We start from the raw sequence: 25,042 nt of genomic DNA, 5'->3' as shown, positions 1-25,042 counted from the left end.
GAAACAAATCACTGGTTTTTTCCCTTCATTAACAGGAACTGAAGGGCTTATAATGACACACTAGCCTGGTTGTAACTGATGTTCTGAAAACCAGTTAACTCCTTCCTTAGCTTTCTCCCTGAAAACAAGATGTGAATACTCTTGATTCCCCAACTGAATTTCCTTTCAAGCCAGAACTGACGATCCTGCTTATACCTTTCACTACAGAAAACAGAACTCCCTTCTGATTCCATCCTTTTCCTTAGTACTCAAAACTATCTAAACAAAACCAACCCCAACATCCCCTCTAAAAAAACCCAAACAAATTCCAAACAACAAAGTCCCCTTTTCACTGCTATCAATAGTTCTCCTAATCCATGCAAAAAGAAACTGAGGGAGACACATATATACCAGTCATTCCTACTATGTGCAAGAAGTATGGTTTGGCCATAGACAGGCCTCCCTTTAATTTTTCTTTTATAACATAAATTTTACTGCATGTAAAATTCCAACGATTCAGTAATGGAACAACTCAGAACAACCACTAGAAGAAAAGCAGCTGAACACACCCTTCACCAGCATCACAGGCATGATCTGGAGGGAAGTTCTTAAATCCTTAACTCTTGTGAATTATGAAAAGGAAAAAAATCAAAATAGCACATTTGTAAGGAGAATCCACCCAGTGGGAAGGTGATTTCTTCTTCTGTCTGTGAAGGTTCTTTTAGGAAGACTGTCAAAGTGAATATAAAAATATGTATGTTTTTATTGGGGTAGCAGAATAATGTGATGCTCCTTACTAGTCCAACTGCCCACTAATATAAATGAAAAATTGCAAAGGGAAATTCTTGCCAGGGTCATATTGACATTAATACGATCAATCCAGAAGACCTAATTTCTTTCCTCCCACTAGAATGAAAAATATTTTCCCTCCCCAAAAAATCTATGTCTCTCCTCCTGTATGATCCTTTTGATTTAAGCAATTTCAACTGCTGTATGCACAAATGTACCAGTTCTCTGAGAAGAAAGGATGACTAACACTAACACAGATTTTTTAGTCTAATTCTCTTAGAACTCCCTCTTGCTATAGCAAACACCAGCTATACCACCTTTAATTAAAAAACCAAAACAAAACCACTATAACTCTTTTGGGGTGTGATTATTGCCCACCTTCTCAATTTTCTGTACTAAAACTAAACATGTGAATAAGAGCATCATCTTGAATCACATTTTTTTGGTAATAAAGTAACAGAACTGAACAGATAGGGTTGGATATAACAATTGATAATTAAAACCCCCAGACAAATCAAGAAGCACACGCTTCTGTTCTACAATGTAATGTGAAGTATACACAGTTAGTTGTTTCCTCTCACTGTTACCATTTAAGGACCCACTCAACACCACTGAGAGGCACCATATGTCAAAGAAAACTTAAAATCAAATTATAGGCTCAAGAATTATCAACTAAGATTAAAAACAGTCTCAAAGTTGCAGAATTTCATAAATTAAAGGCTGCCACTGTGAACCTTATTTTCATTCAAGTGAGGGTAACAATAAATATGTGTATGAATATAAAACAGACAAGAAAAAGTGAAAACCAATATTGAAGGCTACACAGCTGAACTGTGATAAAATGTACAATCTCAAACCCATTCACATTCTGGCAGAATACCACTTAAAGTGTTTGCTTTGGAGGGTCTCCAGAGAAAACAGCAATAACTAGGAGTTTAGCTGTGAAGCTTACAGTATGGTATGTTAACTTTAGAAGAGACAGACGTACATACTGCTTTACAACTGTTTGCTATAAGACTCGCGGTCTTCTTAAAAGTCTTCTCGAGGTAGTGAGCAAATCTCTCATTCTCATTTTCCTTGGAACCCAACTGGAGGAATTCACCTAAAAAGTTGCACAGATGGTAGTTTTTATTGGTGGGTTTACTGCTTAGGCAAGCAAATCTGAAGGTAAAAATAGAAAAAGACCTTACCACGCACCAGATCTTCAATCACCTGAGTTAGAACAGAGATGATAGTAGTGTTTCCAATTCGTGCTAAAGCTACGGAAGCAGCTGAGAGGATGAAGTCACCAGCTAGAACAGCCTAAGAATAAAGAAGAATTGATCTTTTAAGTATTTTTCCCGTGTTAGTAGAGACAGTACTACTTCCTTTATCTGGCATGTCTACTCACATCACATGTTTTTTTCTACAAAAAGCACACATACCTCATTGTAACAGAGAGAAAACAGAAGATAATGAAATATTAAAATTTGAACAATTTTTTAATCCCTGTCTTATAGCAGTTTATACTTTTCCATATAAGCTGTCCTCCCTGTGTATAATATCTGAATATGTGTTTGCCTGTGAAGTTTTTTTGAAGGTGACTGTTACGCCATGTTAGCTCTGAATTGCCATGGTAAATTCTGCTGCGTCAGCGGTGTACTTCTTTCCTTGCATTTTCTGATGAAGGCCTCCCTTTTAAAGCTCTATGAAGAAACACCTTTCTCAAAAAAAAAAAAAAAAAAATCATGCTGACTGAAAGGCTTTTCGGGTTCACTACTGAATCAGAGTAACATACAGGGTTCTGGATGAGGTGCAAGTTCAAAGTATTCCAACAGCACTGCAAAGAATTGCATAGGGAACATAAAAATCACTAAGAATCCCACTACAATCATACATTATCTAATGCTTCCAACAGTTCGGAAAAGGAACACAAATTTGTCTCATCCACAGCCTGTGCACACTTCATACTTTTTCTGGCATATCCCAAGACTGTGCCTAGGGAAAGTAATGTGACAAAACCCCTAGGTATTTGTGCTCTGCTGAAACTCAAAGGCAACTCTTACACATAATACTAAACTCACCTTCCTCTCTCCCCAGATTTGATTGACTGTCATTTTTCCTCTACGAGAATTTGCATCATCAATAACATCATCGTGAACTAGACTAGCTGTGTGGATCATCTCAGCAATTATGGCCACAGAGCGCTGGCTTGCTTGCACCTCCCTAAAATAGAAAACAAAAGCAGTCAAATAATTAAGTCAATTATATATGCTGCAATACACTAGAAGAAATCTCTACAAACACCGAACAAAAAATGTTTCTCTGAAAACAGCTGTTGCAGCTTTTCCATGGTCTGAACCCCATTGTTTCAATCCTGGAATTCGGAAGACAAGAGAAAGTAAGATCACGTTAGTAGAGTAAGTGCAATGGGACGTTTCTATCCTTATTAGGCCTGTTTCTGCCTTGCTGCATTAACAGTACTGCAAGATTCCTGAGTTAGTGACTCTAATCCCTCTAAATCCAGACTGCAACGAATAGCACAGCATCAAGGATGCTTGGTTCCAAGGAGATGGAATCTGGAAAACAGCAGAGAAAAGAACAGCAGGTAGCTTTGTAGATGAGTGTTAAGTTTTCCTCATCTCTGTGTTGCTCTACCTGCAAGATGCAGTATCACAAACCCTCCAAGGCTGGCTTACCTGTACTAACTAACCAGCAAGCTGGAGAGATCAGCAGGCACAGAAACCTGTATTCTACGTTTGAAAAACATAACTCATGGACCTTATCCTTCACGTTATCTGATTACCTTAAGACCTCAGAGTTTCTTCAAAAGCCCGAGGAATTAACTGGAATTGCACCGCTGCCACTTAAGAACTGTAAACCCTACCTACCTAACACTTACTGAAAAGTCAGCCTTTGGGAAGATCTAACACTGATGATTCAATTCTCAGTAGTTCACAACTACTTTATTTTTTAAACTACGTGAAAAGAAGGTAATGGAAGAACATAGAAGCAATTATCTAGGGCACAAGGCTGGCAAAATGAACATAAAAGAGCCAACCTAGCTCACACAATGGACCATCTACCCTAGTATCCAACTGCTACTGCCTTGTTCCAGACCATCTTTTCTACCTGTTTTCACCATGGATTGCATGCAGGATCCCAGAAATGGCTATCCCAGTCAGCCTTGCCTCAGAGCTGTAATAAGCCCACACGGATGTTAAAAAAACCCCAAAACCCAACAAAACAAAACACCTACACCAATAACCAACAAAACCCAACAAAAGAAAAAATTACTTCTCATATATAGATACCTTACTTCTGGTACACAGATAACTGAAAAAAATCACAATATTTTTCAGCAGAACAGAAAAAGAACTGAGAAAAACAAAAGATAATAATTTCAGCTCAGCCGAAGGGAATTTAAAACATCTTGCATTGCCTATATCTATTAAAATCTAGTGATTAATCACAAAATGAAAGAACATCTTGCAGTCTGCTGACATAACATTGTGTTCTGACACCTACCTCTATGCAGAACTCTGCTTTGCTGTCAGTGGGAGTTCTAACATCCTGAACAATAGCAGAATGTGTGGCTCACAGGCTGTGAAAATGCGGCTTTTACACAACAGAAAATAAGAGCTGGAAACCTTCACGGTTGTTTGAAGGTAAGTTTTACTGTGGACTAGTAATTTAGTCAAATGCTAGTTCAGTGTAAGTAGTTTTCTAAAATAAACTATTGTTACTAGGTAGGAAAACTTACCTTCAAAAAACTGTAAAGGTCTCCAGCCTCTTTCAGGCACTGGTCTCCTTTTGGGGACTCCCTTTTTCATTAATTATGTCAGCAGACTGGCCTTCCTGCTGGGAAGTAGCGGTAAATGGCAACACTCACCGACACACCAACATCTTTCAGCAGTATGAAGACAGCACAAGCATAGACATTTCAAAAGCAGGTTTTGAAAAGTTCTGCATTATAGTGCGTTTCATCTCTGACAATGACTAAAAATGGCGTAGGAATGCTCATGGTTCATGTGTCCGGTTCCCGGAACGTTGTATCAAATGTGATAATTTAAGCTGAAGGGGTTTTTTTAAAACTACTCTTTCTGCAAGGTCTCAAGCAAGGCTCTTCCCATCAGTGCCAAAAAAATTTGCAACAGTTTCCTACAAACATCATGTGAGTGTAATTCTGAATCAGAGCATGCCTATTTTAAGGAAAACACACAAGAAACAGGATCCTTCTCATTCCTTGCCATTTTTCATTCTGCTTCGCCTGCAAAACAAAAGCAAAAAGTAGCAGTAACTCAAGCCCATAGATAACTGGGTCCTCCCAAGTCCAGTAAGTGGAAAGATGCCATTTTTAGGTCATTCTCAAAGTAAAGGCACCCCAAGATGATACGAATTTACACAAGATTTTTTTACAATTTTAAGTTTACCTTTTTATAAGTGCATGATATGATTTTTTTAAGCCCTTGATTATGTTCTATTTTTCAGCAGGACTCCCTGCTTGATTCTGTGATAAGCTTTTACAGACCTACAGTAGCCTGAGCTCTTTTCCATTGCAAAACTTGTTTCATGTACACTGAACAAGACCAAGGCTAGTCTTAAGAGTTTAAAAAAAAAACAACCAAGCACAACTCTACCTCCAAACATCCTCTACAAAAAATAAGAGGGGGTGGGGGGCAGCAACAGGGGGAAACTCAAAACAACACAAAACAGTATTCACTCTCTTCAGCAAAGAGCTTTGCAATATGTTTGCCCGGAAGTAAGTATTACCAGTTTAAAGACAGGAAACGTGCAAAAGAACTTGCAAAATTTCTGTGTTACAACCACACTCCTCAAAGTATGTTTTTGCTGTTAAGACCCTGTGGCTGAAAAAAGGGACCATTTCAGAAACACAGTCTGTGACACGGAATGGCACTGCATACTGGGGGAAGCATAGAGAACAGATGTGTTAACACAGGAGCAAATCACAGAACAGCTGAAAACCAGCATACAGTACAGGCCTCTGACAACCGTGGAGAAGTGAAAGAAAAGAGAACCAAGGCTGCTGGCAGGTCCCCATATCTTTAGGAAACATTCTATGGAGTTTAGCCAGGTCATTACATTTAAGTATTTCTCACACTATTCTAATGGATTTATTTCCCCTTTTTCCCCAAATCTTTTGTGCTCGCTATTTTCTCTAATGAGATGTCTCTGTACTTCTTTGGCCTTCTCTTATTTGTTTGTCTCTCTCATTTTGGTTGCAGAAATAGAAATAAAAATTCCTATCTGCAGACACATCTGGAGAATACACCCTAAACAGAAGCATCCAGTCAGGCTAAGTGATAATTCTGTGAAATTCTGCACAAAGGTATGTGAAGAAATGCCAGTGAATGTGTGAAATTGAGGGTTTGCATGACCTCCGCTTAAACTCTTGGCAACAATTCTTGCTCTCACACAAAGCTAAGTGGCTATCATTAAGCAAAAAGCCATTGCTAAAGGGACCTAAAGACTCAGGTTTGGACTTCAGACTCTGGGATGTTCAAGGGAAAAAAAATCCAACATAAAAAAAAATAATCCAACATAGAATGATTTGAACGCTTCAGACGCTTATCTTTTCTGTAATGGTTCAGATTCTTTATACAACTGTCACTCTCCTTGTTATGACTACAATAAAGTGACTTCACTCTAAAAGGACAGTTAACCTGCTGAGCATATTCTAAATACCTAGCCTTCCTCAAATCTAAACATAAATAATCATGTCACCTAACCTGTAAGCAGAGCTACCTGGGTGCTCCCCTCCATTCACTTGAGAAGTCTTAGCTGTTCTGGTGGAGCTCTGTGAAGATAAAAAAAGTCTCTGTGGACAGCCTCATAAGATCAGGACCTCTAAGCTTACAAAGTTGTTATTGATAGGTTATATATGTCCTGTTATTTTAACAGCCAAGCAAGGAAGAGTATTATTTTTTCTACTAGGACTGCACAAAAGGAAAAAAAAAATATGAAACCATCAAATGAAAGAACAGGCAAAATCATGCTGGGTCCAGCAAGTTATATGACAGTTGAGAATGCAGCAAGATGAAGCAGAAACTCACGTCTCAGTAACACATACCCCAGCAGCAGAATAAAAAAAAAAATGCTAGGGATGAACAGCACAGGATATTGTCTCATCCCACAAGGCTACAGATGTTGTGGCCAGTATCTTTGATTACATGTGTGGGAACCAAAGCTTCAACAAATAAAACAAGTCTGGGAAAAGAATAAATATTAACTGAGGAAAACAATGACAAAAAGCTTTAAGGGAAATGGTAAGCTGAAAGAGGAAAAACATCTTAAACAAAAATGCTGGGAGAAGCAGCATGGAAAGCAAGTACTTTTCTCCCTCAGGTCTATAGCAGATTAGCGGAGTTACAAATATGCAGTGTTTCCTTCTCTACATATACAAATTTCCTCATAAAGAGTAAAAAATTGGAAGAACAATTTGTCACCTCGAAGCAATCCTCCTTTAAGAGAAGTATAGGTCTATACAAAGCAGGTGTAACGCAGCCTGCTTCAAGCTTAAAAGCAAAAGAGAAGAAAATGCCCATAAAAATCCATCAACTCACAGTATATGGGTATCCACAATATGGAAATGTATTCTTTTGGCATGGCCTACCCAACCCTCAAAAGACACTGGTCATCATGCATGAACCAAAAAGCAGTACACTGAAGACTTGTACAACATATGTGAATTTTAATTACAACTGTAGGCTTAAAGAAAAGTGGCATGAGGCAAAAAAAAGAGGAAGGTAAGTACCCTGAGATTTCATTCTCTTCCTTTGCTGAAACATTTCTGTTCTCCCTACTCAGATTTTCATTCTAAAAACAACATGACAAAGATAGTGACTCAGTCTGTCCCTGTACAAGGAACATTCAGATTAATGAGGCAGCTTTTAAACATCAAACATAGTTTGGAGGTGCTGACAAAAGCTGCAACAGATGTACAAAAGCTGCCAAATGACACAAGCATCCATAAATCAGAGCACTTATGCTAACGGTTGGCTACTGCAAAGCAAACACTTGCCTCAGGCATATGCAGGACCTGAACTCTGAGATCATGCTTTCTCAATGGTTGTGTGAAATTGCTTGGAGGGGGGCATTACAGATCTATTTTATATATGTATGTGTGTATATATATATATATGTATATGTATATATGTATATATATATATAAATATATTTATAGGGCATGTCTTAAAACTGGTCCTGATGGTTTCAAGACAGCATAATGCATGGACAAGAATATCTCCATGAGCATATACGTATGTCAAAAGACAGCAAATATGATTTGAGCATATAAAGGCAAAATCAGTTCTTTCTACAGATACTTCTTGTCTTTGATTCACTGCTCACCTCCTACACTATATGACATCAATTCCAGCCTGCTCGGTATGGCATGTACAGTACACAATTTCATTTATAAGCTTCTCAGGCTACACATTAGAATGAGACAAAACTACTTTTCCCATTATTCTGACCAGAAGGACGCTCACTGCCCCAGTTGTTTAAAGTCTCCTCCTAAGTTTCCATCCTCTTAGCATCATCCTTTGTCTTAAATAGCTCTTTCACCCATGTTCCCGATAAATTTGTAGACCACAAGTCCTTCATTTTCCCCAATTACTTTTGCCCTCGATCCCTGATGCTATCTGGACTTATATTCTTCTGAACACGTGGATCAGACATGCCATGATTTTACAAAGAGTGATATACAAGGGTATCAGCACTCCTGTAGCTGAAGTGGATATACTATGGTTCATGCATGCTAGGATTCCTTTAAGGTTTTTCATAGAGAAGGTGGCTGCAAATCCCATTGGGGTTACGTCTGGACAGGACACTCACAAGCCTCCAAGCTCAAGCAGAAATTTCTATTTTATTGTGCTGCCTTTCATCCCACCATGGATAGCCAGTCATCGAGAACGATTCTGTCATCAAGAAGTGCCATCATCACACTCCTGTTTTTCATGTCAAGATCACTCACTAAAATATTAAGTCAAACAGTGCTGTGACAAAGGACATCCCTGCCCTGAGGAGTTTCACAACTGACACTGTTCCTTTTGTTACCTCTAACACAATGACAAGGGGCAGTACTGAATGGAGAACAGAACCGGGCTAGAGTTCATTAATCCTGGACAATGTTTTCCTAAAACAAGAGGAATTGGCACACACAGGACAGGACACTGCCAACTAGGTTTTGCTTTCTCCTTCGAAATTATACACATAGGAGGGGGCATACCAGGAGAGGTGCCATATTAAGCAGCAAAATATATGCTACACTCTGAGGCAGAAATCAAGTCCAACAAGGCATTAACCTACTGCTAAGGAAAAAATGATGGGAGAGCTGAGAAAATCCCTTAAGACTAATAATTTAGTCTAGAAACACTTCTGGCAAGGGTCCAAAGATTTCATATTTGAAATTCTGTATGAGGGGAGACTGGAAGCATAGCTGGAAGACAGAGAACACTCCAGCCAACATATTTCCTCAAAATGCAAACATAGCAACTGATAGGAATGTGTGGAAAGAAGCGTCTGCAATGAGCCAGAGCAAGGAATTATAGAGTACAGGGCGAGCATGATGTTCTGTTCAGTTAAAACTGTTTTCAAAAGACAAGTAACTTGAAGAACATGAGGCTTACACCAGCTCCAAGCTTAGAATCTTAAAGTGTAGACACTTGCTCCTGGGGGGACGGGGGAGGCGGGGGGGAGGAATCTGGCTGTTTTGAAGGTCTCAAAGCTTTGAATATAATCATACTACCTGCTTTTCTGCATAATTACAAAAAAAACACCTATGAAAGTCTCTTCTTGCAGCAAAGTTCTTACCTGTGACAAGAGTGTAATAGTTACAGGATTGGTTACAAATGAAAAATACTTTTAATTAAGTCCATATAGTTTCAAGGAGTACTAAAGGTTCCAAAAAAGCCTTTATCCAAGAAGCTCAAATCGACTACAAGTCTCACAAGTATCAGAAATTGGCAATATTATTTATCGATCACCAGTTACAACTGCAGTATAGTTCACAATTTTACACATGGAAGCATGTAATAAACCTGGTAGCTCCTTTTGCGCTTCTAACTACAAAAATACAGCTTCACAACAGAACTTAAATTTAGGTTTTACTAAGGAGCAATTTATTTTCATAAAGTTACTAGGCATATTTTTCCAGAACACAAGAATTATAGATTTCAAGTATGATATATGCCCATACATCTAACAGTGACCCACTCACCTGGAATTATTATGGTGAATATTGCAAGCCCTTGCCATTAGCACCACAATCATTGGTCGAAAGGCCTTTCCTTTCCCATCAAAGTAATAATCACACATTTCCTTAAGTTCTGCTGTAGATACAAGTAATTCCTATAAAAAGGAAAATAACATATCAGCATAGAAGTCAGTAAGCCAATCTGTTTCGTGTAAACGAAACAGTATTCACACATGAAGTTACTGCCTGCATTCATTCCACCCAGTGTAAGCTGAAGTTGCTCTTAAAATTGCTATGAGTAATCTGAAACATAAATGATGTATTCTAGCAGTGCAAATCAAGAGAAAAAACTGCATTCTAGTTCTATAAGAAATGTAGAAATGCTCTCTGCCTTCAATTTATGTTTCAGACAGCTGTTCATAGGAATATTTTTTCAATAACTATCTTACAAAGCAATGGTTGCTATTAAAATCAGAATCACCACAACATCCCAGAGTAGTCACCAAAATCCCTCACCTTTTTAATATCTTCATAGAGATTCTTCAAGTCTTTTCTACCAAGTTGAAAAGGGTCTTGGTATTTTTCATCACTAACTGTCTTACTGCAGCTGCACAAGTGGGATGTACTTGTATGATGAAACCTGGGGACAGTGCTTTTCAAGAGAGCAATTTTGTTAAAAGCAAACTTTCCCTGATTCCCCAAACAGAAACATTGCAAAGCATTTCTTCCTCCTCCTCCTCTGCCCTCAGACAAAATTTAACCAAAAGGCTAAAAGGTAAGCAGAAGACATCAAAATACCCTTTCCAGTCAGCTAATAAGGTGCAAGGACAGCACAGCTACATATTGATGATCAAAGACTTTCAGAAGCTGGCAAAGAGCAGCATTTGGCAAAAAATAACACACATACATCCCTTAGCAAATTACAGAAGTCTTCTGAGGTCTCAATGTATTAATTTTGAATACAGTATTGATAGTATAGCATACATTGGGAGATAAGGCCTTCCCCTTCCATTACCACAATTATTCTGTTACTTTCTTCCCTCTCCTGTATACTCCTGAAAAACATTCCTGACATGGATTTGAAAATTCTCCTTTGCACACCCAGCTACATTATTATGTATATATACATATATATATACATAAATTAAAACCATACTTCCAGGTAGCATGATGATGCTGTGAAAGTTCATCATTAAAGGGTGAAAACTCCTCCTGGATGGATTAAGATGCATCAGGCTTAGGACTGATTTTTTTATGTTCCCTGGAGTTGAAGTTTACATCTCTTACTATGTTTCCTTTTCCAAAGTGAACCATATAGGGCATTTCTAGGGGCATTCTTGCTTTGCCCGTTGCTCTCCAGGGAGGACTTAGATTCAGACTCAGCACCACAGCAGAATTACACAGAATTATCCAGCTACATACTAGAGTACTAGAGCGAATAAAACCTTATTTTCAAAGTTTACAGCTCACAGGTGTAACTACCCCGTTCACCCAATAACTGCCTTTACCCATTACACAACAGTACGAACCTCCAACTTACCGCCAAAATACATTACATATTTTTGGAAATGACAAAGTTGAACTTCTTTGGGTAAAGTGACACATCTGCACAAAGAAAAACAGTTAATTTAACAGAACTTTAAACCAGCAGAAAACATTTGATTACAAAACACAAGTGTCTGTTCATCGGCACTGCTCTACTTCCCCATTTTACCAACCCAGCATCAAAAGGAGTCGCATAATTTCCTTCCACACAAGACAGAACTGCCAATATGTACATTGGCTTCTGACTTGAAGTGACTCTTCTGTTCAGGAAGGTTGGACTTTCTCCCTCCCAGGACCAGCCCAGAAGGCGTTATCAGTTAACTTCCCAGAACTGCTCTAATGAAACCTTGCTTTCGAACTTGTGGAAGGTGCAATTTTCAAACGTTCCCTGTCTTGCAGATAAATCTGGATTGTACCAGTCCCGGCACAGAGAAAAGGACAGGAGCTGTTTCTATAAACTATTACACTAACAGAAGAACATCATGTCCTCATTTTCCCCTGAAGCAATTTTAATTCAGCTTGCCGCTTATGATAATTTACACCTGTATGTCTTCCCTGCCAGATGTCAAGAACCTAACCTCCAAGGCCAGCAATCTCCCATGCTCTCTCCCTGCAGGCAGAGGCCACGAGCCTGCCGGAAGGCACAGTCCCAAGTACACAATTCCAGCACAGAGAGGCTGAGAAAGGAATGCACCTTCTTCTCTGCCCCTGGCAGTGCTGCCAGGAACTACCCAGCCCTGGTCTGGAGTGCAGGCTGACTCAGGGGCTGACCCAGCCCTAAATGACTGCCATCTGCGCATTAGCAAACCGCCTTTCCAAATGCCTGCGCAGGAACACTCAAGGAGACCTAGAATGGGAGAAGCGTTCCCCCAACTTGCTCCTCTTGCCTCAGCATCTCCTTGTACACAGCTTGAAGTCTCTCCTCTGCCACAGGGAAAGAAACAAGAACACCTTAACAGCTCCAGGATGCCCTTCCATCCTCCTTGTGTACAGGATGAAAAAAAGGCCAGACAAGGAGACAAGCAACTGAGAGAGACCCTAACTTACCACAGATTGGCAACTCACTCCTGATTTCAGTGGCCAGCCCCATAGCTGAGACCTTCATAAGTGCGCTCTCTCACACCTCTCACCGTTTTCGGTTGTTAAAAAGTAGCTGATCTCCTCCTAGTCCTCCTTCGGTGAGGGCACAGACAGGCCCTCACCTTCACACCGCAGCTTAACGCTGCGAGACGGGGTCAAGCGCGATGCTGGCCACAGCGCTGGCCGGACACCTCACTGCGGGTCACAGCAGCGCTGCCTCCTCTTACGCCTGACACAGGCACGGTGACAATCTCGCTCTAACGCCGATCGCTTTCCCCGCTCCCGCCTAGAGCAGCCTCCGAGAGGCTCTTCCCCACCACAGCAACCGACGCCGCGCTCACTCCCCCCAGGCCGCAGCCCCCGGCCCGCCGCAGCCCTCCGGCCCGCCGCGCTTCCCGGGCGGGAAACGCCGCCGCGACCACCCGACCCCTACGCCCCGCTGGGCCCCCCCGCCGCCCCATTCATTGCCGGTGACCTCCAGGCGCCCGCCGCCGCGCCGCACTCACCGCCGCGCTGGGGGCCGGAGGCGGTGGGGTGCGGGAGCCGGGCCCCGGCGGGCGGAGGCGCGGCAGGGAGCCAAGCGGCAGCGCCCGGCGGGAGGAGGCGCCGCACGGCCACCACCAGCGCAAGGCCATGGTGTCCCCCAGCCCCGCCGCGCCGGTAACGCCTTCCGGCACCGCCGCGACCCGGACGCGGAAGCCAGGCGCCGCTGCCAGCCGCTGGCAGGGGTGCGGAGGGCATCCGAGCGGGCGGCCCCCGCCTCGCCTCACGCCGCTCCCTCGGGGCGCCGAGCGCCGCGGCACCGGGCAGGGCACCCGGCTACGGGGCAGGGCTCGGGCGGCCGCCGCCGCCCTTCAGCGGGGCTCCGGCTCTGCCAGCCCGCCTGGCGGGGCTGTGGCGGCGGCCCCCCCGGCGCTGGCCCGGTCGGCGCGGGGAGCGCGGTTTCAGCGACAGCCGCTCGGCCCTTCCCTCTCGGAGAAGGCGCCAGCTCTCCCCTGACACCCCTGCGGGGAGACAAGCGAGGAGGGCCTTGTTTGAGGCGAGAGAGGCTTCAGGCCGGTTCCTTACGTGGCTCGGTGAAGGCGCGGCCCGGCGGACATGTGGTGGCCCCCCTGGCTGGCCGCCTGGCTGGCCTGGGTCTGTGGGGCCGGGGCCGGGCGCACCGCGCCGCTCTGCGCCTCGGGCGGGCTCTGCCCGGCCGCGCTGGGCCCGAACGCCTCGCAGCCGGGGCCGGGCCGCTGCCCGCCGCGCCGCGGGGCCACCCAGCTCTGCGCCTGGGCCCTCTCCTCCGGCAGCCTCCTGGGTAGGGCCCGCGGCGGCTCGGGGGGGTCGCAGCAGCTGCTAAAGCGAGAGCTACGTGCAGACCTAGTGCACACTGTGAAATACTGTTAAACTTCCCCCCCCTTCTTTTTTTGTATTAGCAGTTTATCGTAATGGAGAGAGGCGCGAGTCCCAATGATGTGTTAATGCAAAATTGATGGCCTGGCCTGTCATTTGGAGTAGCAAAGCAGTATACCTCTCAGGCATAGAGAATTACCTGTAATAACAAAGATAATTTGCATGATAACATTACAGAAACAATTTCATTGGGTGTTATAATTGCTTTCAAGCATTAACAAACAATAAGTGATAAATGTTGTGGCAGCTGCCTGTAACAGGATTTTTCATTAGAGATATTGAGAAACGTGGCTAACAAGTAGTCTCCAGAGATGCTAACTTTAATTTTTTACTAAACAGTGACTGTGAGGTACTGGGATTTTATAATTAACATAGATTTTTAAGATTGTTGCAAGCAAAAATCCATAAGGACATTAAAACACACAGCATTAGTCCAGTGTTTTAGAACAGTGTTTGTCTTCTGTTAACGATGGATGAGGGTGTGGAGTAGCTCTGAAGGAAGAATGAAGCACATCTTTTGAGTACATATATTACGCTACAGCAAAAACTGTGTCTCTGACCCTTTAGTTCACTGTTTACATTACTCAGAGAAGACTACAAGCTGGTTTCTTAGCTTACTTGGTGATCATCATTGCATATGGACTGTATATCAGTTACCAGTGCACAGTGTTGCACTACATCATTCATCTGCAGGGAGAGCTGAACTTTTCTGTCTCATGCAAATTATCTTTTAGGGTTGCATATAATTGAGTGTAATATAAGACTGCCATGAAACTGTTCTAATCAGTCAACTGAACCTATGCTTAAATGTTTTAGATCTTAAAACTGTCATGCCCTATGGTTTCTTTAACTGCAGAATTCAGTCTTTCTTTGCAGAAGTCCCAAACAGAATAAAAACCTGTATTTATTTGGGCTTGCTTTTAATGCAGGCTCAATATACATTGTAATAAAGAGTCAGGTTTTCATTGCTTCTGTAGTATTTTGATTGGATTTAAGGGGAAATGTATTAAGAAGAATACGTCTAATTGCTTTTTAAAGAACATTTCGTGTGTGTTTGATGTTTACAGATCCTTTTCCAATTGATGTGATCCAGGAAAATTATGTCCGTAATGTGAGAAACTGCATTTTTTCAATTGTCTATCCTACACCTTTTAAATCTAGAGTTCGTCTTGTAGCTGTTTCAAAGGTTGGCTATTATTTATTTTTCTTCCTTTCTAATTAGTAGAGATTGTTGATACATGTACTAACATATATTTTAATATTCATATGCTCTTTATTGTGAAAGCTTCTCACCTATATATGTTAAACAAATACAACATATGAAACTTACTGTGGGATGTCTTTGAATAACAATGTCTGTAGAGAAAACACATTACAATTGAAAAATCTGATCATATTCAAGTACCATCTGTATTATTTTTTTGACCAGGAAGTTCTTGAAGATATTTTGGATCTTGATATATCTATCAAAGGAACATCTGATTTTCTTCACTTTGTCAGTGGTGGGAAAGTGGTACTTGGGTCTGTTCCATTGGCCCATAGGTATGGTGGTCATCAGGTAACTATGGCACTCATTCTTCCAGGTAGAATTATGTAGGTCTTTTCACATTAATTATGCCTGTAAGTATATGAACACTTATGAACATTTTGATCACAGATTTGTTCTTCATAAGGGGTTGCAGATGGAACAGAACTACAGCACTCTTTCATGGTTCCATGTCTGCTTTCTCTGCTCCTGTTTATGCCAGAAGCAAATTACCTTTTTAACTTCCATTAGCTGTGGAGTCTGCTCAGCACACCTGTGGCCTAACAAGCTCTGATTCATGATCGGTATTACCAGCTCTGAGGAGTGAAGAAGGCAGAGTCTCACTTCAATACCATGATTACTAAGCGTTAAGTTTCTTTGAAATGGGTTAGATTATTCATGGAAAAGAATGGTAGAATTTGGTTTGTAATTTCCAATTAAAATTACAAGCTGTGTCAGTTTAAAGACTCATTATACAAAAGAGACAGGGCTGTAGCTGTACATCGTAGCTGGAAGGTAAAGAAAAAAGTGGGGATTACTGGCATTATTCTTTTTCTGTGGTTTTCTGATTCATTATTGGTGAGTGTGGAAATAGAGCTTTAGGGATATCTTAATGACTGCCTAAGCAAATGTGTCATTATGTTTCATTGTATTGTGTAGATCACAGAAAACCTACATATAATCTGTACCATTTCAATTATAACCGCTCTAAATGATAGAAGAAAATAACTTGATTTTTCATTTTTGTTAGTTTGGTAGCTGGGCAGGTCAGCTGGGTGATGGAAGAGCCCACTTGATTGGAGTATATACAAACAGGTGTGACTTTTTTTTTTTTTTAAGTGACTGATTCAACTCTGTATTCTGTTTAGCTGATTCATGCATTTCCCAAAGTGTACTGCTAGAAATGCTACTGGTATTTTTGCAGGCATGGCGAGAGGTGGGAACTGCAGTTAAAAGGCTCGGGAAAGACCCCATATTCCAGGTAAGTTGCAATTAATCTATGTGCACCAAAACTGTATGTTGACTTTTTGAAATTTCCTTTGATTTTGTGACCTATTCCTTATTTCTCTGTTCTCCATAGGAATGGCGATGGAAGAGCTGTGCTTCGCTCTTCTGTGAGAGAGTTTTTGTGTAGCGAGGCCATGCACTATCTTGGAATTCCTACAAGCAGAGCTGCTAGGTATTTTTCTTTTCTTTTTCACAGCATCCTAATTTACAGGTAATTTTGTGACTGAGTTTCACTGAGCATCAATAAAACAGGACAGTTAGTTTCCAAGAGGATACATCTTTCTTTTCATATGTATGCAAATCAGAACAAAATACATCCCTGCAGTTTTGTAGATTTTTGGATAAAACTTTCCAGTAATAATGAGATCCAGCAATTAATTCATTCACTTTTCCCTTTTGTATGCTTTAAAGTACTACTTTGTTTAAATATGACATCACGTTCTGTCTGTGTCTTGCAGTGAACAGCTGTTGTTCACTTGTAAGACTGTCTTAACTGAATTCCCTTAATTTGAAATCTGTTTTTTGTAAAGAAGGTAATAAGTGCAAGTTAAATTGAGTTAATACCTGACACTAACTCCCCTCTCCAGCTTTTATGACACTGCCATCAAGATCTTCTTCTCTTTTAAAAAAATAAAATTGTTCTCTCCCTTGTTGCACACCAAAAAATTTGCAAAACCAGCAGAACTAGATTCCTGCCCTGTAAATGATAATAATGCCTTTAGTGTATGTGGATAATCAATGAGTCTATTAAGATATTTTACATGGTTAATAAGTGAGTCTTTTATTAATTTAGCATTTGGATTAATTTTTCTAGAATCAGGTCAAGTAGGAAAATGGAAGTGGCTATTTCTGTATTGTCGTAGTCACCTAGTTGCAATTTTTAGGATTGGTAGGAAAAATTGTCAGTCAGATGAATAGACATTAATATTGGAGGTAGTGCTGAATATAGGTAATTGCTGTCAATTCTTTATTTGTGCAAACACCTTTTGAGCAGAGAGGGAGATTTTGTAAAAAAAAAAATATTAAAACTACTTCTGTTTGAACCAAAGAAGACTAATACATTCACTCATTTGGATGATTTTCTCAGAATTAAGTAAGCTGAATTTTTCAGATGATCATGTTTAAAATGTCAAGTTCATTTTTTGTTCCAGGTAGTCTGATGTCTGTACTCTGGCATTTCAGGCTTTAAAAAAACAAGTGTTCTGCAGCAAAGGCCTGTACTCAGCTGCTACATGACGAGGTGTCTTTATTTGCAAAATGTCTGCAAATCTCTCTAGCATTAATTCTAACACATTTGCTCTGTTGAAGTGCAGTGTTTGTAAATGACATTTTTGATGGTTTATTCACTGACTTCACCTTGAGACCCTTTGCTGTTGGCTGTTAATGCAAAACTTTAAATCTGTCTGAATACCAGCAGGAAAGCATCTGGCAAGGTTATAGCCTTTCTGCGCTGTCATCTCAACAAATTGTTCAGTGTAAAACCAATTTGAAATCACTCTTTAGCTGTGCACAAATTCTGTTGAATACAGAGTGTGCTTTAGTTCTCTGCTGGCAAATTGGTTAAATGCCTGCCTCTCTCAACTGCTGTACGAGCTCTCCAGACTGTTCAAGACTTCATTTGGAAAAAAACCCAGCTGATACCCATATTCTTCCCAATGGGGAGCTGTTATACTGAGGCTGGTGGGATGCACTTACAGAGGTCTTGTCAAGTCTTGGCAGAAATGTGGGGAAAAGCCTTCCAGCTTATCCCAGAACACCCAGCAGGTTGGTTTGCTCTATTAATTTTCAGTACTGTGTTCCCAATGGGGTGCTACAGTTCTGTAGCAGCCTGTACTGCCACATAAAGAACACTTCTTCATATGGTACCATTTTAGTCACATACTGGCATTACCAGTGAGCAGTGTAACGCATTGTCAAAAAAGTGAGTCAATAAGCAGTTTTCAGAGTGGCCCTTACTTGCATAGGGCTTGATGTTCATGCAAACAGAGCACGTGGGAGTGTAAAATCCAGCTCTTAAGCTAGAGCTGGGGTAGGGAGGGATACAATCCATCCATCCTTCTGTGAGTGCTGTTCCAGGTTCTCTGGTGTAAGAGCAATTTTAGTGCTCCGTTTCTTGTAGTTGAGTGCATGTCTGGTGTCCTGCTGCCTTCTTGCAAGTAATGGTATGTATCAACCACAGGGACCATTTGAAAACTATTTTTGTAGTGGGAATGCAGGTATTTTTATGTGGCTGCTGGGCTATCTGTGTTGCACATCCATTAACTTGTATTAGTAACTAACCAAGTGTTGATGCCTCTGTAGATATTTTGTCAATAATAAGATAAATGCTGGTATTCTGCAGGAATATTGCAAGGAGACTGATAAGAATTACATAGTCAAAAGGAAGCAACCCTTCTGGCAGAGGTCTGCTAAAACCAGTACAATTTAGAAGCATCATTATCCTGACTCCTGTCCTGTAGTGCTCCAATGCACGCGATATTTTGTTAGCGTCTGGGGTTCATTCCCTGTTTTTGAAAACTTATGGTTTTCTTGAGGGGTTAGGATTTTCCGTATCATTTATGTCAGCACTTTTTGTACTTAATCCTACAGATGTACTGATCATATCTGATCATTTCCAGAAGAGTCTTTTTTTGAAAGAATTTCCTAATGTTGCTTGTATCAGTACAGCTCCAGTAATGGGAGCAGATTGATTTCTAGATACTTTTTCCCTCCTTCTGGAACAATTCACGGCCTGGTTTTTGCAGTTAATGTTCAGTTTGGATAGCTATTAGATACCTTCAAAAATACTGAATATACTACTACTACTAATGATAATTTAGTTTCTAAACCACAGTTACTGTTGCAAGCAACTGCACTGTGTAAGATTTCAGTCAAATCATTCCTTTCCATGATTGTTTGTACATATTAAATGCATAACCCATATTTTTGGTCTAACTAAATTCTTTCTAAAATTTTGATGCTAGGTTATGTAAAACCACTATCTAGTGTACTCTAAAAATATAACACTTGGGAGTTTTAACGCTGTGACTGCCCTAGTCATGTTTATGAGTGGAATATTAGGTTTGTCTCTGGTTCTTTTCTGTGTATCTCCAAGGAAAGTTTGGTTCTGTTGTCTGTGCAGTCTTCAACTACGTAATAGATAGCAGCTATAAGTAGCTGCATTGAATTTCAAATAGCATGCCACACAACTATTTTGAATCATAGAATGGTTTGGGTTGGAAGGGACCTTTAAAGGTCATCTAGTCCAATCCCCCTGCAACGAGCAGGGACATCTTCAACTAGATCACGTTACTCAAAGCCTCACCCAATGTGGCCTTGAGCGTTTCCAGGGATGGGGCATCTACCACTTCTCTAGGCAACCAGCATTTCACCATCCTCATTGTAAAAAAAAGTCTTCCTTATATCTAGTCTAAATCTACCCTCTTTTATTTTTAAAGCCATTATGCCTTGTCCTATTACAACAGGCCCTACGAAAAAGTTTGTCCCCATCTTTCTTACAAGCCCCCTTTGAGTCTTAAAAGTATGCAATAAGGTCTCCCTGGAGCCTTTTCTTTTCCAGGCTGAACAACCCAGTTCTGTCAGCCTTTCCTCACAGGAGTGTTCCATCCCCTGGATCATTTTTGCGGCCCTCCTCTGGACCCACTCCAACAGGTCCATGTCTCTCCTGAAGAGAATAATGTTTTCCAGTTATCAGCAAGCAAAGATAAAGAATTATACAAAATGAACTAAATTTTCCTGCTGTTCGACTCTTGAACAAGAAGTCCTCTGTGCCTATTGAGGGGTCAATACCTCTTTCAGAGCATAGCACTGAGCCTTACTTCTGCTGGATTCAGCGTAATCCCAGTTGTTTTGGAGAGAGAACTTCCTACATGTTAACCTTGGGGGCATATGATGCCCTTGTATAGTTTGTGAGGATTGATTCCATTTTATTTTGCTTGATATAACAGAAAATACAGTGAAATTACATGTTTTATTTTGTGAAATGAATTAATGTTGTGAAATACTTTATAGCAAGGAAAGTTGTTCCAAGCACTCACAAATCTCAGTATTCGGGTAGATTGTGCAGAATTTTAAGGCAAATGAAAGGAAGAGATTGTTTTTAAAAATCCAAGTGCAAGAGAAAGGGATAATTATAATGTATCATCAGAATTATGCCTGTTTTGTGGGTTGATAGTATTTGAAGAGCTCCTGATTGCTAAGGGTCCCAGGTCTGTCCCCAAAGATCCTGAGACAACAGTTTTGGCTCATGTAAAGGGCAACCTGCATCTGATGCAACAATTTGGTTTCTATTTTCTCTGTCCTTCTAATTTTGCTGTTGTCCTCAGGGAAATTGTGGCTTACATAACGTTATCACACTAATCTGTCACTGGGGTTCCAGATGAATGCAGTATTTTATTTATTTTTATTTTTATTTTTTTGGTGCAACCTCCTCCTCTAGAACAGTTTAAGTAATGGAAATTGGACAACATTGTATGAATACAAAATAAATGCATCTTGCTAATGAAGCTTGGTAAGCCTCAGCTTACTGTTTGCCTGTGTCATTTGTAAATACAAAACTATGCCAGCAAAAATAGCTTTCCTTTTTTTGAAATAAAGTTATATAAAATATGACTTGATTTTCATTGTAAATTCTTTTTCCTAAGATAACTTTTTAATGTCCATTTCTTGTTTGTTACAGCTTAGTTGTAAGTGATGATGATGTGTGGAGAGACCAGTTCTACAATGGAAATATTAAGAAAGAAAGAGGTAATAAACACATTTCAAGATATGTTGCAACACTGTAACTTAGTTCTCCGTTTAATATGTCATATATGTGTAATAAAAAGTACTAAATAGGCTTCATTTCATTTATTAAGATACAGGACCTCTCCCGAGAAAATGGGTCTGAAACATATCTTAGTTAAAGAAATGAAGCCCTATGAACAGGTCTGCTATGATTGTGGCATATGTGTTGTAGTGGTATAATTTTTATTTTCACTTGCCATTAGGAAAATGGTACTGAAAGCTAGGGAAATTTTCCACTGTTCCAATAGCAATACTAGGATGGTGGGAATGCTACTGTGACTGTGCCATTGCTACATCATCTACATCTGCTCTGAAAAAGAGTGGGATGGCAGAGCATGGGGAAAAATCTATTTATGTTGGGTTTTTCTTTGTTCCTAGCATGTCTGGAGTTATTCTAGTATTAATGCAGTGCTGGAATTTTGCCTGTGTTTGCTGGTATAGCAAATTAGGCTTTATCACTAAAATGTATGTGTAGTGAAGTAATATTATAAATATTCATTTGTTATGCATCTAGCATACTTACAAAAATACCAGTTTAACTATGCATATATAAATTCTTCGTCTACAGGAACAACACATGACAGCTTTTACTATGGATTTATTTTATTTTGGTGATACTCTGTTTACATTTAAACATATGTGTCTGTATTTAAGGTGCAATAGTGCTACGTCTTGCCAAATCGTGGTTTCGTATAGGATCCTTAGAAATTTTAGCTCATTCTGGGGAACTGGACTTACTCAGGTTTGAATTTAATCTTCATAGTGACTATATTACTTTTCTTAACAATCAAATATGTATTAGAATAAAGTATATACAGTTGGAATTTAGACATAGATTATTTACAAAGGAAGATTGCATAATTTGGAAAGATAACCTGCTATTTTTATGCAAGCATACAAAAGATCTTGCCTCATAAGGGTAAAACCCCCTAGATGTTTCTGAAGGCCTGGATCTTGCAAAATGAGAAAGGTTTTATAGCTGAAATACTTTTGGTAACTAAGCACTAGTTTTTTGTTTTGGAAGGATTTGTAAATGTGAAGTATAAGTTCTGGCATTTCTCATAGTTGTCTGTGAAGCTAAATTAACAGAAATATGAAATAAATGACTAACATAGGTATGTTGTATAAAGTATGCTCTCTAGAAATATGCAGAACCAGAGAATTGTACTAGGTAAGAAATTATTGCATGGTTTTAAGCCTCTGAGCAATGTTAATTTGCGTGTCAAGCAATTAGCATGACAAACATTTAGGTCTACTGTAAATATTTAAAAGTTGGTCATTTCTCAGGAGCAATACAAATTGTTCTGGGGTGCTTAAAAATGAGTAAGAGCTCAAAGCAGCAGTTGTACGGTGTAGTAACTGAGAACTCAACTTCCCACATCATTCCATGCTGTCTGTCTGGGGGTTTTTTTGTTTGTTTTTTTAAATCTCACAGCAGATTTTCATTGTAGAACTGAAATACTGATTTTAAGTTTTGTTTTGGGGGTTTTTTTTGGTTAAAATGTTTGTGACCCAGTGGATTTAAGGAGAATGTAAGAGGAGTAAGGATCACTTGTAGCCATACGAAATAGATGTCTCCTGCCTGCCTGTTTCAGAGAGGGGCTCAGAAGGGGCAGGCCAAGGCTCGTATGACTGTGCTTCCTCCTCAGAGTAGGTCTTGAAAGAGGACGTCCTGGAGCAACCTGCTGAAATTCAGAGGCAGTAGACTGGACACCCTTCTAAAGGTCAGGTTGCTAGGTACTGTGATAAAACCATCTCAATTTGAGGAGAGTTTAGTGATTTGCTCCAACAACCTGATGAGAAGGTAAAATCTAAATATTTGAGGGCGTACCCACACAGCCTTGGCCGGGTCCAGCCCTTGGCCCGGTCCAGCCCTTGCCCAGGTCGCCTGCCTGTCGTGTAGATACTGCTTACGGCTCCATGTGCCAGTGGCCTTGGCTGGCTGTGACCACAAGACGGTCCTGCAGGGAGCTCCTAAATGTACTAGATACCAGCCACTCCAAAGCTTTAGATCTGGGAAGATATACATCGGACAGGCATTGCGATTTTTAATGCATGTATCCCCGTTTCCTGAGCCTGTCTTGCAAGACTGTGCAGCCCTGTCTTGGGAGTGGCCAGTTACTATGGCAAGTAACCTTACTTCATAAGAATTCAGCCATAAAATTTTCGCTGTGATAATTCTGATCTAGAATTATTCCTTGTAGTCATATACTTTTTTTGGATACAGAAACTTCCCTAAAAAATTGATATTACCACATGCAAAACCAGATCCCAGTGTCTTCTGAAATCTGTGGGAATAATTTTAAAATACATCGCAGTCTCCAGTCATATTTATGACAGGAACCTTAGGTTTTATCTCTAAGCATTTATAAGGGCTTAATCCAATACTCATTGGAATAGATTGATTGAGTTTTTGAATAACTATTTGCAGCAAGCTGTAGATCAGCATTTAACTGTTTAAAACCAAGAATTTTGAATCATCAGTTTTAGAGGTACCAGCTTTGTTTAAAGAATTCTGCCTCCCCTATTACAGAAGATTGCTAGACTTTATCATCCAGGAACATTTTCCATCAATAGCCATGAATGATTCAAATAGATATCTGGTAAGTGCTTAAGTCTTGGTAAGTTACTTTTTATTTTCCACAAGCATGTAAGCAAAAATTATAAAAAGCTTATCAGAGTTTCAAGTTTTAAATTTTTTAATAATTTGAAGTAAGCTTCCAGGTTTTATTAGTGGAAGTTTGTTAATTGCCTTCAGAAACCTGCTGCTTGAATTTATTTTTTTCTCAAAGTTGAATACAAACATTCTTTTTTTTTCTCATATACAAACATTCTTCACCACTTTTTGTTAGGAAATTTTATTGGGAAGCTTTCCTTTTCTGTTTTGTTCTCTTACTGCTCAGATTGAGCAGTGGCCATGAAGTGATGTATTATGCTTTTTCTAGTATAATGTAGCATATATAGTATATGCACTAGTATATGTAGTATCTTTGTTCCTTTTTTTTTTTGACTTTTTAATTTCTTTTAGGGCATCTATGTACTTACATAACTATAGTCTTTGCTGGATAAGGTTATTGTGCAGTCACATCATTTAGAATGTGAATGAAAAGTCCTGACAGAGACAGACATCTAAAAATAGATGGCGACATATTTCTAAAGTGAATCAAATGTTTATAATATTTATTGTATTCCATATCTTTGATTCGGAGGACTTGAAGTAAAAGATATATTTGATTTTAGGAATTTTTCTCTACAGTCGTATCGGAGACTGCAAATCTGATTGCATTGTGGATGTCTGTGGGGTTTGCACATGGTAAGCTGCAGTAGATGGCATTGGCTTTACAGGAGGGACTGCAGTCATATAGTTAAAGATGGATTTTATTTGTCACTGTTCTTCAGTTCATCTGATGTCTTTGCCTACAGCAGTATCATCTGTTATGCATTAATAGAATTTTCTTTTTCATAACAGAGTTAGGAGCACTCTCTGATCTTTCAAAGCATGACTGTATCTGACAGAAGCAAGAATTCTCAGAATTGTTGCAGTAGTCTGATGTACTATTTATAGATGATATATATAATTTTAATCGCTCTGAATTTGATGCATCTACATAAAACCCTGGCCCTTGACAGTGTACAGGATACAGTGCTGTCCACCTTTGCTTCAGATTTGCATTATGAAAAATAAAATAGCATTGTCTTGCTAGTACAACACCCAGTCAACTTGCAAGAAAGCATCT

The 25,042-nt window shown here is 40.1% G+C and overlaps 2 protein-coding genes across 11 annotated transcripts in view; one reads left to right on the top strand and one right to left on the bottom strand.

The window, feature by feature from the left end:
* Positions 1-13,727, bottom strand: part of PDSS1 (decaprenyl diphosphate synthase subunit 1) — a 23,901-nt gene extending 10,174 nt beyond the window's left edge. Inside the window, exons 1-7 of one of the 3 annotated variants that reach the window (XM_040589291.1) lie at positions 13,658-13,727; positions 11,505-11,569; positions 10,481-10,616; positions 9,989-10,119; positions 2,832-2,973; positions 1,959-2,070; positions 1,761-1,870 (exon numbers count right to left, since the gene is read on the bottom strand). In XM_040589291.1, the coding sequence (XP_040445225.1) occupies positions 1,761-1,870; positions 1,959-2,070; positions 2,832-2,973; positions 9,989-10,119; positions 10,481-10,616; positions 11,505-11,569 (696 nt within the window). In that variant the 5' untranslated portion in view covers positions 13,658-13,727. Of the gene's footprint in view, positions 1-1,760; positions 1,871-1,958; positions 2,071-2,831; positions 2,974-4,510; positions 4,606-9,988; positions 10,120-10,480; positions 10,617-11,504; positions 11,570-13,095; positions 13,250-13,657 lie in introns of those variants that run through there. The other 2 variants (XM_040589289.1, XM_040589290.1) reach the window with 2 other exon arrangements.
* Positions 13,688-25,042, top strand: part of LOC121086073 (protein adenylyltransferase SelO-like) — a 27,734-nt gene continuing 16,379 nt past the window's right edge. For 6 of the 8 annotated variants that reach the window (XR_005827278.1, XM_040589268.1, XM_040589270.1 and 3 more), the window contains exons 1-10: positions 13,688-13,892; positions 15,055-15,173; positions 15,417-15,545; positions 16,264-16,328; positions 16,438-16,494; positions 16,594-16,692; positions 21,199-21,266; positions 21,960-22,047; positions 23,839-23,908; positions 24,546-24,618. Coding sequence is in view for 7 of the 8 variants with exons in the window: in XM_040589268.1 (XP_040445202.1) it covers positions 13,688-13,892; positions 15,055-15,173; positions 15,417-15,545; positions 16,264-16,328; positions 16,438-16,494; positions 16,594-16,692; positions 21,199-21,266; positions 21,960-22,047; positions 23,839-23,908; positions 24,546-24,618 (973 nt within the window). In the remaining variant the exon portion in view is untranslated. The other 2 variants (XM_040589272.1, XM_040589273.1) reach the window with 2 other exon arrangements.

This window comes from Falco naumanni, chromosome 4 (assembly GCF_017639655.2).
Source record: "Falco naumanni isolate bFalNau1 chromosome 4, bFalNau1.pat, whole genome shotgun sequence".
Taxonomy (NCBI): Eukaryota; Metazoa; Chordata; class Aves; order Falconiformes; family Falconidae; genus Falco; species Falco naumanni.
Note: the sequence above shows the minus strand (reverse complement) of the source record. Positions and strands in the feature narration are given on the sequence as shown.